This window comes from Corvus cornix, chromosome 11, assembly GCF_000738735.6.
Source record: "Corvus cornix cornix isolate S_Up_H32 chromosome 11, ASM73873v5, whole genome shotgun sequence".
NCBI lineage: Eukaryota > Metazoa > Chordata > Aves > Passeriformes > Corvidae > Corvus > Corvus cornix.
The window spans coordinates 19,455,900-19,470,038 of NC_046341.1; the positions used below are offsets into that span (position 1 = coordinate 19,455,900).

At 43.7% G+C, this 14,139-nt stretch overlaps 1 protein-coding gene across 1 annotated transcript; it reads left to right on the plus strand.

The window, feature by feature from the left end:
- Positions 1-3,059: 3,059 nt before the first annotated feature.
- On the plus strand, positions 3,060-13,227 carry LOC104687533 (fatty acyl-CoA hydrolase precursor, medium chain-like). The gene is made up of 13 exons (XM_039558602.1): positions 3,060-3,155; positions 4,511-4,715; positions 5,535-5,679; positions 6,124-6,257; positions 6,571-6,724; positions 7,618-7,719; positions 8,555-8,659; positions 9,338-9,478; positions 9,563-9,649; positions 10,625-10,772; positions 10,958-11,089; positions 11,383-11,455; positions 11,858-13,227. The coding sequence occupies exons 1-13, from the start codon at positions 3,083-3,085 to the stop codon at positions 12,027-12,029; spliced, it is 1,671 nt and encodes a 556-aa protein (XP_039414536.1). The 5' UTR covers positions 3,060-3,082; the 3' UTR covers positions 12,030-13,227.
- Positions 13,228-14,139: the final 912 nt, after the last annotated feature.

Consider the following 14,139-nt stretch of genomic DNA (forward strand, 5'->3'; position numbering starts at 1 on the left):
GTAAAGCTGTCCAAGTTTCACAGGCTCTAGCCCCTATTTCTATATACTGTAGCTTCATTGAATCCTCACCAGGGGCTGTGATATTTGTCTATTTTTTTTCAGCTATTGAAATCAGGAAAGATAGCAGTGTGTTAAACTACAAAGAGGCAAAGGTCACCATGTGGCAGGATTTTTTGGTTGACCCTTGATTTACGCATTATTCACTGACTGAGGGGAAGCTGCAAAATATCTTTAAATTAAACAGGATTCAAGAATGGTACTCACCAGGTATGTAGCACTGTCCCCAGATTCTACAAGTCTAGTCCATGCCACTAGGGTAAGAGTTTCTACATTTGCAAAGCATATAGGCCATGCTTGCAGATCCTGCAAAGTATCTACAGACAAGGCTGTAGGGATCTAAAATCCCATTTTTTGTTATCTTACTGTAAGTAAGAAGGACAGAATTTGCAGAAACTGTTTTGCACACATAATGTTTTCAGAATGGCTGCTTCTCTAGGTCTGTGGATGGGATATGGGCTCAGACTTTTTGCGGAGTGGGTACTTGGAAGAGAAGTAGTGAGTAGAACAAAGATTGAAGAGAAAAGCTTGGAAATTAAAATAGTAATGAAGGGGGAAAATAAAAGGAAAGTAAGTGGGAAAATATGGAGTCTAGTAAAGACCAGGAGATTGAAAATAAATTGGTTTTGGAACTAAAGTTTGTTACAGCGAAAGGAGAGAGCAGCAGGTGGAGTACAGGGTATTTGGCTTTGCAGCAAAGGAGCCCTCCTGTAGCTTGTGGGTCACGAGTGAGCTGAGGCATGAATGCCCACCAGTGCAGGATCTGACCCACAAGGAGGCATCCTTGTAGTTCCACCTTGCATGGAAACAGTTTTCCTTGCCAGGAACCAAAGCAATCCAAGGTAAGGAGACAGTGAGAGAATTTACAACGGCACCCAAGCAGGCAAACAGGAGTGCAGAGTTTACTCCTGTGCAGTGTTTCTGAGGTGTCTCAGAAACCTTTATCACTCAGATAAAGGTAAAAGATAACTTATTCTAAGCTCCATACCTTGTACCCCAGGCCCCTGTTCCATTAATTGCATTAAACAATGCATATATCTATCATTACTATACATTCAAGCAGCACAGACTGCTCCCAGAGCAGTTTTATTGACCCTTAGTGTCCTGAACTTCACTCTTGAGAAACAAGGAAAAAAGTCTCCCAGGGAACACCTATACAGCCACAGTTCATTGTAATTCTGCACTGAAGCTTTTGTCCTCATTGTTTTCTCAGCAGCTCAGATTTACAGCGTTATCCATGTGCCAGTGTACAGCGAGCACTGGCCTTGCCCTCAGGTTCAGGAGCTGCACCCCAGCACAGCCCTGGTAGGGTGCACAGGGCACTGGGGCAGAGCTCAGGAGCCACCAAAAACACAGCAAAGGCTTGAGACACTGCACTGGATGAGGTCACCTGCAGTTACCTTCCAACGGTTTGCTCTGTGAGCAGTCCAGGTTAAAGCTGACGGGGGTTTACCTCCAGGGGCTGTAAATCACAACTGTGCAGATACACACAGGAAGATATGGAGTAAAGTACACAAGCAACATCTGGAGTAAAGTGCTCAAGCAGAGCCACAGCACACAGGATTAACAGGTGTATAATAGGTGTGCTAAACTAATTTAAAGACTCTGGGTCTTGTAACCCACTCAGCTGTGAAGAGAGGTGTGAGCAGTAAGGGATCTGTAGAAATGGAGCACCTCTCCTGTGGAGACAGGCTGAGGGAGTTGGGCTGTTCAGCCTGGACAAGAGAAGGCTCTGGGGAGACCTTGGAGCCCCTTGCAGTGCCCCAAGGGAGCCTACAAGAAAAATGGAGAGGGACTTTTGCCAAGGGCATGTAGTAACAGGACAAGGGGGAATAGCTTCAAACCAACAAATGTAGGTTTAAATCAGATATGCAGAAGAAGTTCTTCCCCGTGAGGGTGGGGAGGCCCTGGCACAGGCTGCCCAAAGAAGCTGTGGCTGCCCCCTCCCCGGGAGTGTCCAAGGCCAGGTTGGATGGGGCTTGGAACAATCTGGGATAGTAGAAGGTGTCCCTGCTCGTGGCAGGGGGTGGAATGAGTAGAGCTTTGAGTTTTCTTCCAACCCAAACCATTCTGTGGTCATATCATAAGATTCTTTGAAATGCTGTTTCTGACAACTGAGAATTCCCATGATCTGAAATTGCAAAACTACCTTTCTGGGGCAAGAGCTACTGAGTCAGGGAAAAAAAAAAGAAAAAGGCAGAGCCTAATACTTATGTAAAACCAACACAAGCTCTTAGTTAATATGAGCAGAAAATGTCTATTCAGCTATTCTATTCTCTCCTTTTCAAATCATCCTTCAATTATGTATGTGAAATGACTGAAAATAAAACCGTTGGATTAGTTACCACCCAAATACTACCCTTTAATATTGTTCCCACATTACAAAAGCTGATAATTCATCTCTTTATTGTTGTAACTGTGCTGCAACACTATACCAAACATCCCTGAACACACAGGACTGAGTGACAGGTGTCTCCTGCATCCTGCAGGAAAAGCTGGAATTTTTCTAGTGTTGGTTTTGTCAGAAAATACGCTTTTATGACAATAAAAATCACTCAACTCTTACTTCAGTAAAAGCCCACTCTTCAGAGGTGTTGGTTTGGATTTGGCTATATTGTGTTTCTTACATTGAGGTCTTAGTACCAAAATGAAGTAAACATCATAAAGTAGAAACGAGGTGCCTTCCAGGTCTCTCTGCTGTGCAGGGTGAGGAAATCCTCCCCACCTTGCCCCAGCCGGTGGTGCTGCAGCAGCAGGACACCGCTCCCGGTGCAGTGCAAGGCTGTTTCCAAAGCATTTTGAAGCCCAGTGTGCCTGAGATTCTGTGAAAACTCAAGAGGAGCAGCGGGGAGGCAGCAGGAGCCCCGTGGGGCAGGAGGGCTCCCTGCTCCCGACCCCAGCCCGGCAGTCCCGGTCCTGGCTCGCAGCCCGAGCACTCCCTCGCCTTATCCGTGTTTGCCTTGCGTAAGGTGGCCCTGGCCGAGCCTATAAAGCCTCGGCCTGCGGGGTTCGTGCCAGTGGCACCATGGCAGCCTCGAGGGACGCGGCGCTGCTGGCCTGGATCCTCTTCATCGGGGGCACGGCGCTGGTGGCCACAGGTAAACGCGGGGGGTTCTGCTCTGTGGTCCCTGCAGGGCGAGAGGGCACCTGCAGCTGCCTCCCGGGGCAGCCCCTGTGCCTCCCGAGAGCTGGGCACCTACCCTGGGCGGAGATGGACACAAACCCTGGGCAGAGCTGGGCACCGACCCTGGGCGGAGATGGGCACAAACCCTGGGCAGAGCTGGGCACCGACCCTGGGCGGAGATGGACACAAACCCTGGGCAGAGCTGGGCACCGACCCTGGGCGGAGATGGACACAAACCCTGGGCAGAGCTGGGCACCGACCCTGGGCGGAGATGGGCACAAACCCTGGGCAGAGCTGGGCACCGACCCTGGGCGGAGATGGACACAAACCCTGGGCAGAGCTGGGCACCGACCCTGGGTAGAGCTGGACACAAACCCTGGGCAGAGCTGGGCACCGACCCTGGGCGGAGATGGACACAAACCCTGGGCAGAGCTGGGCACCGACCCTGGGTAGAGCTGGACACAAACCCTGGGCAGAGCTGGGCACAAACCCTGGGCAGAGCTGGGCACAAGCTCTGGGCAGAGCTGGATGGAAACCTTGGGCTGAGCTGGGCACCAACTCCGTGCACAGCTGGACCCACAATCTGAGCTGCAGTAGCAAAAAGCTCATTTCAGTTTTTAATCTGCTTTCAGTCATTTCTCTTATTTGCCTTTTTCGCAAATAGCAAAATCAAATCCCTGTCCCAAAATCTTGCCTGCTGAGGCTGAGCAGCTGCAGCACCACATCTGCAATTTGATATTAAGAACTTTCACACCGATCTTAAAATGAGTCTTCCTTAAATGTTAACAGTATTTGTCTGTGCCAGACTATTTTTGGGTATGTTAGAAGCTTTTTCTCCTGGCTGTACATACTATCAAGAGTCTGGAACATATTTTCTCTGTTCATTGCCTTTTCTTAATGAGAGCAATCTATTGGGTTTTTATCTAACAACCCAGGGCAAAAGAGATTAAGGTCTATGTGCAGCCACTAATGCGTGTATGGCAAGACAATATATATGATATACCTGAGGGAGATTATACATACAGACCAATCAAAATGAAACATCAAGGCTGAAACAATGTCATCTATACTGATTTAATAGAGGTGTAATAAAACTTGGTTAGAATAAATTAGTAAATCTAAAATTTAAATGAGTAAATACTAGTAATCAAATTAGTAAAATGAAATAGTGGATTAGAATAGTGTACTGTTAAAACTGATCAGAGTTTGTTGAAGCTTTATGTATAAAAATTACTTGTTTAAGTAAATTAAAGGCGTATATTTAAGTAGCAAATCTGGCAATAGCTTAGAAATAGACCGATTATGTGATTTTGTGCTCCTGTCCCACAGAACAAAAAGAAGAACAACCAGAAGTGGAGACCAAATATGGGAGAGTCCAAGGGTACCAATTCAAAGTAGACACAGCTGAGAGGACTGTAAATGTTTTTTTGGGACTTCCTTTTGCTAAGCCTCCAGTTGGACCACTGAGGTTTACTGAACCCCAGCCACCTGAGCCATGGGAAGGTGTCAGAGACGCCACTTCTTACCCACCAATGTAAGGCAGTGACAAAACCACTGAACTTTTAATGATGTTACACTCTGTGCAACTCCATGACACTGATGTATACACAGGACAATCCACAAAGATAAATTCCTTGGTGCCATCTCGTTGCACCTGCAGCTCTTACAGTGGATGCATTTCTAAAGATACCTTTATAAGCTGCTCTCTTTACTAAAAGCTGCTATCTTATGGGCATCAGTGATGAACTGAGATGGACCAGCACTTTTCTGATAATGCTCTGGCTCAGGAGCACTTGGCTATCCCTTACCATTGACTATAAACCTTTGGAGTAGATACAGAAAGAAGCTGGGGAAACGCTGGAGTACAACATTAGGCAAAAATGCTGAGTCAAGTGCTTAAAAGGGCACATAAAAATGCAGAGCAATTCTAATCGACATTGTAATTGTCTCACTCCAGTTGTCCTACTGCCCTTGTTTAGTGTCTCAAGCTTAATATCTACCATTGCAAAATAAAAAGCTATTGGAGATGTAAAATAATTAATTTATATTTTCATTGAAGTCATTTATAGCCATATGTATTTGCAGATATATTTCTGTGATATTTTGAAACATGCAAAATTGTATCTGCATGTCACTGTGTACTGCAGTGTCTTTATTTTTACAGATCTCATTAATGACAGGTCAAAGGAAGAAAATATATTAAAAGAAAAAAAAGAAGTTTTCAATTGCCACCAATCCAGAAATGTACTAGAGATCAGTTTCTGGTTTGCACTTTTTTGTGGAAGTACAAAAAAACTTCATAGCTTTCAGGTTTTAGTTAATTCTGTTGCTTGTTACTTTTTCACTTGTTCAGGTGTCTACAGGATAAAGTACAAGGACAATATTTTTCAGACATTATTACCAATAGAAAAGAGAAAGTTCTTCTCCAAGTGTCTGAGGACTGCTTGTACCTGAATGTGTACACACCCGTTTCTACAGGAAAACAGGAGAAGCTGCCTGTAAGCAAAATCCTTATAACACCGTGAGCAAAATTATCTGACAGCAAACCTACAGCCTGTGCCATGAGCAGACACACAGGGCAGTTCTGTAGTGATGATAAACTTCAACGCTTTGCCCCAGCAAATATTAACTGAAATTAAAGAGACAAAAAATACTATTTTACAAGAAAAATTGTATTGGCATTTTAGCTAAGCAGTGCTTGATTGACTCTAAATAATCTGTCCAAAGTCACAGGGCACTGTGACAGTGTAGGTATTTAACAAAATCATGCAAATTTGTAGACCTGTAGGCCTTAGATTCGAAAGATTTCTACCATTTGTGAAATGTAATCTGAAAGAATCAGGAGTGAAACAGCACAAAATAATATATCTTGGGTTGTATTTAGTTTTTATCACTGGGAGCTCATACCTGTGCTGGGTTGATCCTGTTTTTTTTCTTTCCAGGTGTTGGTATGGATCCATGGAGGTGGATTAGTTTTTGGAGCAGCTTCATCCTATGACGGCTCAGCATTAGCAGCCTTTGACAATGTTGTGGTTGTAACAATTCAGTACCGATTAGGTATTGCTGGATATCTTAGGTAAGATGTTTTATCTCAGTTTTTCCTAAGTGACTTCCAAAATGATGTCTGCAAAGTCTTTGTGAAGCGCAGAAGGCTTGCTTATGCAAAGAAACATTTCTGAATTGCATCTGCAAGAGTTGGGAACAATTTCCAGTCCCAAGGCAGCTTCCAGACCTGTTCTTGAGGGGTTGCTCCAATCTCAGGGCTTTCCGAGCCATTCATTTGTCAGTTGTGTAGAGAATGGCAGATGATTTTTCACACCACAGATTGTATTTTCCTTCACCTTTTTGCCTGCATTGAGCATTTAAACAAATCTGTTCTCTCCCTGCAGCACTGGTGATGAGCATGCCCGAGGTAACTGGGGATATTTAGATCAAGTAGCGGCTCTTCAGTGGATTCAGGAAAATATCATACATTTTGGAGGAGATCCAGGATCTGTCACTATCTTTGGAGAATCTGCAGGAGGAATCAGTGTTTCTGCTCTTGTAAGTTCACAGTAATATTGAATTTTAATTACTTAGGGGAAAAAAACCCCACCATCCATTTTCAGTATCTCCATGAGAAATCAATGAGAGAAAAGGGATGGTATTACAGTGACAAATCACCTGGGTCTTTGATACAGCAGTAAGGCAACAATACAGCAAAACAATACAGATTTTGATTGATGAAATTGTGTAATTTTCATACTCAAATGTTGTAGTTAAGTGCCAGAATGTTATTACTGATCTGCTGAATTAAATTCTGGTTGGTTTGGGGTTTTTTTTTTAATGTAAAAATTCCCTCAAAGTCTAACCTAATGAGACAAGTCCTTTAAAAGGAGTTATGGACCCTTGCCCATTCCCTGTTTGCTTTGACAGCCACTTGTGCAGAGTAATCGAGGTGAATAGTCATGATAGCTGAACTAGCCCTGCAGTTTGTGACCCAGTGATTGTGTAAAATCTTTGTATCAACATGGAGCACATTGGCTACGACGCTCTCCTTCTGCAGTCCCTCACAATTTGGTGCAGATCACACGGTTGAACCAGGGTTCATTGTACATGGGATACAAATTCCTGTTTCCTCTGGCCAATAGTTCTTTGTTGCCCTTCTGCAGCATAGCCAGACTGCTTTGGGCGCATTCAATCTGTACCTGGCTTGCGGTGCAGTGCCATGAAGCGCTGGAAGCAAAGTGCCGGGGGAGGGGACAGGCAGCTGAGCTCCTGATCCCTGAGAGCGCTGCCGGAGCACTTTGCTCAGCTGGACTATGGTCAGCGGCTACACAGTAACACTCTTACGACATGGGCGTTCAAAATGTTTCAAATGGCTACTGCTGATACTGAAATCCGAAGCTGCTAGTTAGAGCGCAGCGCTCGTCACGCTCGTTCTTGCTTTTCCACAGGTCTTATCTCCCCTGGCCAAGGGCTTGTTCCACAAGGCCATTTCAGAGAGTGGTACTGCAGGCCTGGGTTTGTTCACTGACCAGCCTAAAGAGGAAGCACAAGTGAGTATTTGTGGTAATTTTAATCACTTTTTCCAGATAGTTTTGCATATCTTAAACTGTTCATTCCAAAATATAGAAACATGGTTTTTTCCTTGTGAAACAAAACACACAGTCATTAAAGACAGTATTTCTGTTGCAAATAGTACATGTTTAATGATGATGTTCAAACACCCAAATATCCACAAAGAAGAAGAGAGAAGGCAGGGAAGAATTAAATGTAAAGGAATAGTATAACATATAGTGTCTTCAAGAAAAGTCAACCTATAATTTTTGGCTGGAAAATGGTATCAGATTCTGAATATTCTTCTCTTCCCCTCCTGTTTGATGCCTGTAGTGTGCAAATAAACAAGACTTTATTAAATTTTTTAATTTGAGAAGTACTGGCTTCAACCCCTTTCTTTTCTCTTCAACTAAAGAAACAATTTCCTGGAACCTGGGATATAAAAGAGACAGCTCTCTCTAATGACAGCTTGTTACTCCAGCCAAAAGGACATCACCAAGAGTGGTAGAATGTGGTCTCTGTTACCCTGTAGATGGTTTATTCTCTAACTCCTTTATGTCACCCAGCCTTCTCAGCCTAGCACATTATTTACCAGAATTATTATCTTGGAATACTTCTGTATCAAGAAAAATCTGGAGGCAGAGGTTTTGTCCTTCTGCCCATCCTGTGGTGTGAAGGGCTGTGAGGGCTTCCAAATCCCTCCCTCTGGAGCTGGGACATGCCAGGCTCCAGCAACTCTTGTGCAGGAGCTCCATCTCCTCCAGCTGGACTCGGCATCTCATAGAGCCAGATATAGGAAATGTGTTCAAAACTGTTTGTTTTTACTGCTTGCAGAAAATTGCTGCTGTCTCTGGCTGTGAAAAATCCAGTTCAGCTGCAATAGTTGAATGCTTGAGAGAAAAAACAGAAGAAGAGCTAGTACAGATAGCACTGAAGATGGTAGGTGAAATGATACTTCTTGCATTTAACTGACATCTCAGACTTTTTCGTAACAGAGAATACTATTTGTGTGCTGTGATATTAGGAGAACTTGAAGTGAATGTAAAATCTGACTTTCTTGACCTTTTCAGGACATGACAGCACTGCAGCTGTGCAGGGATGCCTTGCCTGAAAAGTGCAAACAGGTTACTGCCCTTCCATTCTGCAGGCACTTGGAGCTACCTGTGGTTTTCTGCCATGCTCTACCAGGGCAAGGAAAAGAAAATGGCACAGATTATTCTGGAGAACCTGAAAATCAAATAATGTATTATGTCTTACTTAAAAGCTCTTATCACAATACTGGACTCCACGTGCCTTTGACATTTCAATACAGAAGTTGATTTTTTCCCCCACCGTCCCACACATGGATGGCAATATTGAACTAAAAAAAGATGTAAATTCAGTATAATGACTTTTGGACTTTTGTTTCACAAGCATTAGAAATACAATGTTAATCTTCACAGAATCTTCTGCCTAGTGCAGAAAATCCGTCAGAGAAAATTTTAAGATGGCTTGGATACCATTATTACTTCTATTTTCATTAGGCTTCCCTTTGGAACTGCAGTAAAAATCTAAACTTTTAGAAGCAAAATTAATGTATTAATGAAGCTTTTTTTTCTTTTTTCCCTTATTGTTTAGGATTCCTTTTTCATCAGTTCATGTGTAGATGGTGTATTTTTTCCAAAGAGTCCCATGGAATTACTATCTGAAAAATCAATCAATGCAGTCCCCTACATAATAGGAGTAAATAACTGTGAATTTGGATGGGGAATTCCAATGGTAAGAGACCTATAGTGTTGTTATTTAAACATCCCTTTGTAAATACAAAGTGTTTTAATAAGTATGATTCTCTGTATCACGCAGATGATGAAATTTCCTCCTTTTGTGGATGGTCTGGATAAAGATGTTGCACGTCGAATTTTACAGAGCAGCTTAGCACTATTCATTAAGGTGAGAGACTATTTCCTGAATAACCCAGTGCTGCTTCTTTGCTGTTCTGGCTCTGTTTGTACCCCTGGAAGGATCTATTTCACAGGGAAATGCCATTCTACTGTACAGCTCCCTGCCATCAGGCAGAAATGGGCAGAGAAGCACTGCACTCCTGTTCCCTCTTGTGACTGAAAATACTCTCTAAATTTCTAGTCTAAATGCCCCTCTTCTTAAAAAGGAGGAGTTCTGTGGGAATCCAGGAGTGATGCAGGTACCTAAACACAGGTCTCTGGGACATATGAGATACTCCCAGGTTATCCAAGACATGCAGAGTACCAGCAGGTATGACAGGAGACCTGTGGGACACAACCTCCTAAAGCAGTAGCTGGGCACTAGAAAGGAAAACCTGAGAGGTTTAGGGTGAACTGACACTTATGTTCAGGTTTCTCGAGTTTTTGGTTCCCTGTAATTCACAAATCTCTTGGCTTTGTGGTGCCTTTGTGCTCTCCTGAAACCACTATATAGAAAAATACTGATTAAAAGGTAAGAATTAAGGACTCTATGAACAGGGCCAGTACTTGCAAGGTGTCATTCAGTGACACAAACATCCACCATGAACTTAGAAATGCAGAGCCCAGGCTTGTTCTGAAAGGGAGAAATTATGGTCATCTACAACAATCAATGGATTTTATGAAATCCAGCAGGATTTCTTTGCTGTTATGAGGATTGTTCCCTCAGAAGGGAGAAAAATCAGCATCACTGACTGCTGTTTATCTAAAGGTGTTTGATCCCTTGATCTTGCATCCCTCTTTTCCCTGAGAACACCAACATCCATAGCTGTGTAACTCCAGTCCTGAGCTCTGACACAGCTGAGGATTTTCTCTGAAAGGTGATGTTTGGGGTTCAGCCAGGGATGTGCAGATGCCACACTCATTTACTGCTCTTACTCCTTATAATATTCATCATCATGATAAGTACTTTTTATTGCTGTTTCAGGGTATTACGTCTGAAGTTGTTGACAGAGTGTACAAGGAGTACATGGGGGATGCAGAAAGCCCTGCTCAGGTCCGAGATGGCCTCCTGGAGGCAATGGGAGATGTCTTCTTTGTCATCTCAGCTGTGGAAGTGGCCAGATACCACAGAGGTAACTCAGCAGCATTAGAGCAATAGTAGAATTCTCTCCTGGGGGTCATGTGGACAGTAGGCAGCACTCCTCACTATCCAGAGAACTGGTAGTGTTTCATTTAACCAAAACAGTTGTTAATGAAAGTTTATCATCTTTGGAGCAGGTATTTTCAGCTCAAACTAGCACTTTTCTGTATCCTCCAGATGCAGGCAACCCAGTCTACTTCTATGAATTCCAACATCGACCAAGTTCAGCGGAAGGTGTGATACCAGCGTTTGTAAAAGCAGATCATGGAGCTGAGATTGCCTTTGTCTTCGGAAAGCCATTCTTAGCTGGTGATGTATCCAGGCTTACTCCATATTCCTTTTAGAACCTCATTATTACTCATTTTACTTACTGCAGGGCTTTAGAATAGAATTTCTCTCTTATAAGCATTGTAATGGGCATAAACATTTTCTGTCTTTGGTAGCAGATACTTTTCATTAAACCATTCATCTGCAGTTCTCTCCTAGAAAAAACTCCAATAGCTCAGGGCAACAAGTAGAAGTGACTACAGCCTGCTGCACTTCATATAGCCGCTACCGATTATTTACTTTCTAATGTGGCTGTTTCATCTCTCCCTTTGCAGGAGATGCTACAAAAGAAGAAAATACACTTAGCAGAACTGTTATGAGATACTGGACCAACTTTGCTAAAAATGGGTGAGAATCACAGTGCTAATTACAGCTCAAGTTTTGGCTGTGCTGCCTAGAATATACTCACCTGCCTGAAGCTGGTTCCTAGAAATTTGTCAGAATTTAAGATAAATATTGAAGCAACTTATCTTCTTAATGGTGTTTTAAATGAACCTGCAGACAGGAGAAAAAAAAATCTAAGAGCTGTTACTCCATCTGCAATGGAGTTTTAGATCTAAAAGTAATGGCAGCTACCACACTTTTGCTGTTCCACTGATGGGCATTTTCATAGAAAACTACCCGTTTATTCAGGTCCCAGAATCACATAATCTGGGCTCATGTTGGTTTTCTGAAATGCTCTGAACCCAAGCAGTCAGAGAGCAATGGATTGGCAAACGGAGAGCTAACTTTTTGTACTATTATTTCCAGAAATCCCAACGGAGAAGGCTTGGTCCATTGGCCTCAGTATGACCTGGAGGAAAGATACCTGGGAATAGACCTGCAGCAAAAGGCAGCAGAAAAACTGAAAGAACACAGAGTGGAGTTTTGGGCACAACTCACGAAACAAACACAGACTGAAAGAAAACACACAGATCTATAAGAGCTGTGGAGGACACAGTTTGCTTTTAAACCCCAAAGAAAAGTCAAACAAAATGAGTTTGTCAGGATGCAGAGTAATAATCACCTTCTAACTCACTGTCGTGTAATCTGTTGTCCTGATCACAGCAAAAGGGGAGAAACAAGGGGAATTCAGAATATTCGTCTGACTAAAAATCACTATTTAATGAAGAAGCAGAAAAAAATTCCCACAATCATTTAGGTTCAAACAGACCACAGTACCTACTCAGTGCATGTCAAGACTGAATAATGAGGTGGGAATGGGCATATGAATTGAAATCTGTAAGAAATTATCTATACCGAATATACCATAAGTGTCAGACTACCTTACATGCTTATTCCTCTCTTCTTTCAGAAGAACATGGTCAGTTGTCCTTCCTACAGCCTCTTCTTTCTCTAACTGGATATAACTTGTAGGGAGCAGAGCATCCATCAAACTACGTCTGTGAGATGGACTTGACATCTCACAAAAGAGGACAGAAAATCTCTAGTTGTTTTATTGCTTTGTGAATTGTTATAAATGAATGTTGCTTTGATTTTTGGAACCTCCTTTTCTTTCACTTAACTGACAGAAGCTAATTCCAAGAGGTTGTCACACCCAAGAAACCAGAAACACACCCAGTTTCTTTGTTCAACCTAAAGGGTTTCAAGTACCAATCGTTCAGGACCTGAGGCTTAAGGCTCTTGCAGATGGGGTGTAACTGTGTGTCCTTCAAGCCTTCTGCAGCAGTGCAGGTGGCTGTAACCACCCCGACCGCTGAAGGTACAACTAAGACCAACATCTGGCGGTCAGGCACCGAAGTTTAACCACTCACTCACAGTTAGGGTGAGAACCCATAACCCCCCAGTTCTGTAATCTACATGTTTTTATGTGATTGGTTAATGTTTTCCCCATCTTGTTTTATGTATGAAGCTATAAATATTATTTCTCGTAGTTAACTATGTATTAGTTCTAGAAAGTTCTGTACTCCTCGACACCCCATTGGTTCTTTCCCTAAGTCCCGCCTATGTGTTAATCCATTAGTTCCCTCAGCTTCAGCCCCGCCTCTTTCCCTTTATCTCACTGGCTGTGTCCCTTATCCTCACCTTTCCTATCCCCACTATAAAACCCCTGGACACGTTGGGGTCTGGGCTCTTCGTTCCTGGTACCTTCACAGTAAATCTTGTCTGTGGAATCCGTATGAGGAGTCCCCTCCTTCCTTCTTCGCCTCTGCCTGTGCGTGCCCTCCAGTCAGCCCAGGAGTAGCTCCCATCAGGTGAGCAGCTCACTCTTGAACCCTTTTTCGTGTTCAGTGCTGCCTTGTACCAGAGGGTGCAGCTGGACCTCTGGGCTCCTTCTGTTTTGGCTAGCGGGCAGCCCGTCACCCTTCCTGGCAAATCCCCAGTCCAGTGGCTGGAGGGAGGAAGCTCTGCTGGCACGACAGATGCCCACGGAGGCAGAGGGGAGAGCAAAGGCTGGTGGTGTTCGCTGCATGTTGTTGGCTCAGTATCATCAAAGATCTGCTGACATGCAGAGTGTGCACCCCCAGTCTCCCACAGCTGCGACCACGTTCTCAGCACATCTGGAATGGGTCAGGGCGCACAGGTAGTGAAGTGGCTTTTTTGCCAAGTTACATGACAAGCAGGATACAAAGAAACAGACAATCTGGGAATCCAGGAATCCTGGAGAGCTCTCCTCATGACAATGAACAATCAGCAATACTCTAACTACCCCTTTAACTGGTGCCCAGCTCCCACATCCTACAGCACCCCAGGAGGGGCTCTCACAGTGACACAGCCCAAGCTCCTGCCTGCAGATGTTGACCCTTTGTAGGTGTCTTCTTCCTCCTCACCTCTGGCTTCACTTGCTTTTGCACACCTGTGGACCTTGAGTAGCGTGATCTACACTCCCTGGCCACCCCCTTTTGTGCATTTTCCCTGACTTGTGAACACCACCACTTGATACAATTAGTAACAGCTGACTGCAGCAACCATACTGCTGCTTGTGTCACACATTTCTGGTCCCTTCCCTTGTTTTGGTCTGACACAGCCTTTATGTCCATTATTGGTATGTTTGTTTGTTGAATCAATGTGTCTGTCCTTGTAGGTTCACC

What these genes read in the sequence shown, in the direction of transcription:
- LOC104687533 (XM_039558602.1), top strand. Translation starts at nt 3,083, where the DNA reads ATGGCAGCCTCGAGGGACGCGGCGCTGCTGGCCTGGATCCTCTTCATC. An exon ending in AGCCTAAAGAGGAAGCACAA is followed by an intron (nt 7,720 to 8,554) that starts GTGAGTATTTGT and finishes TACTGCTTGCAG; the next exon opens with AAAATTGCTGCTGTCTCTGG. An exon ending in TTGGATGGGGAATTCCAATG is followed by an intron (nt 9,479 to 9,562) that starts GTAAGAGACCTA and finishes TGTATCACGCAG; the next exon opens with ATGATGAAATTTCCTCCTTT.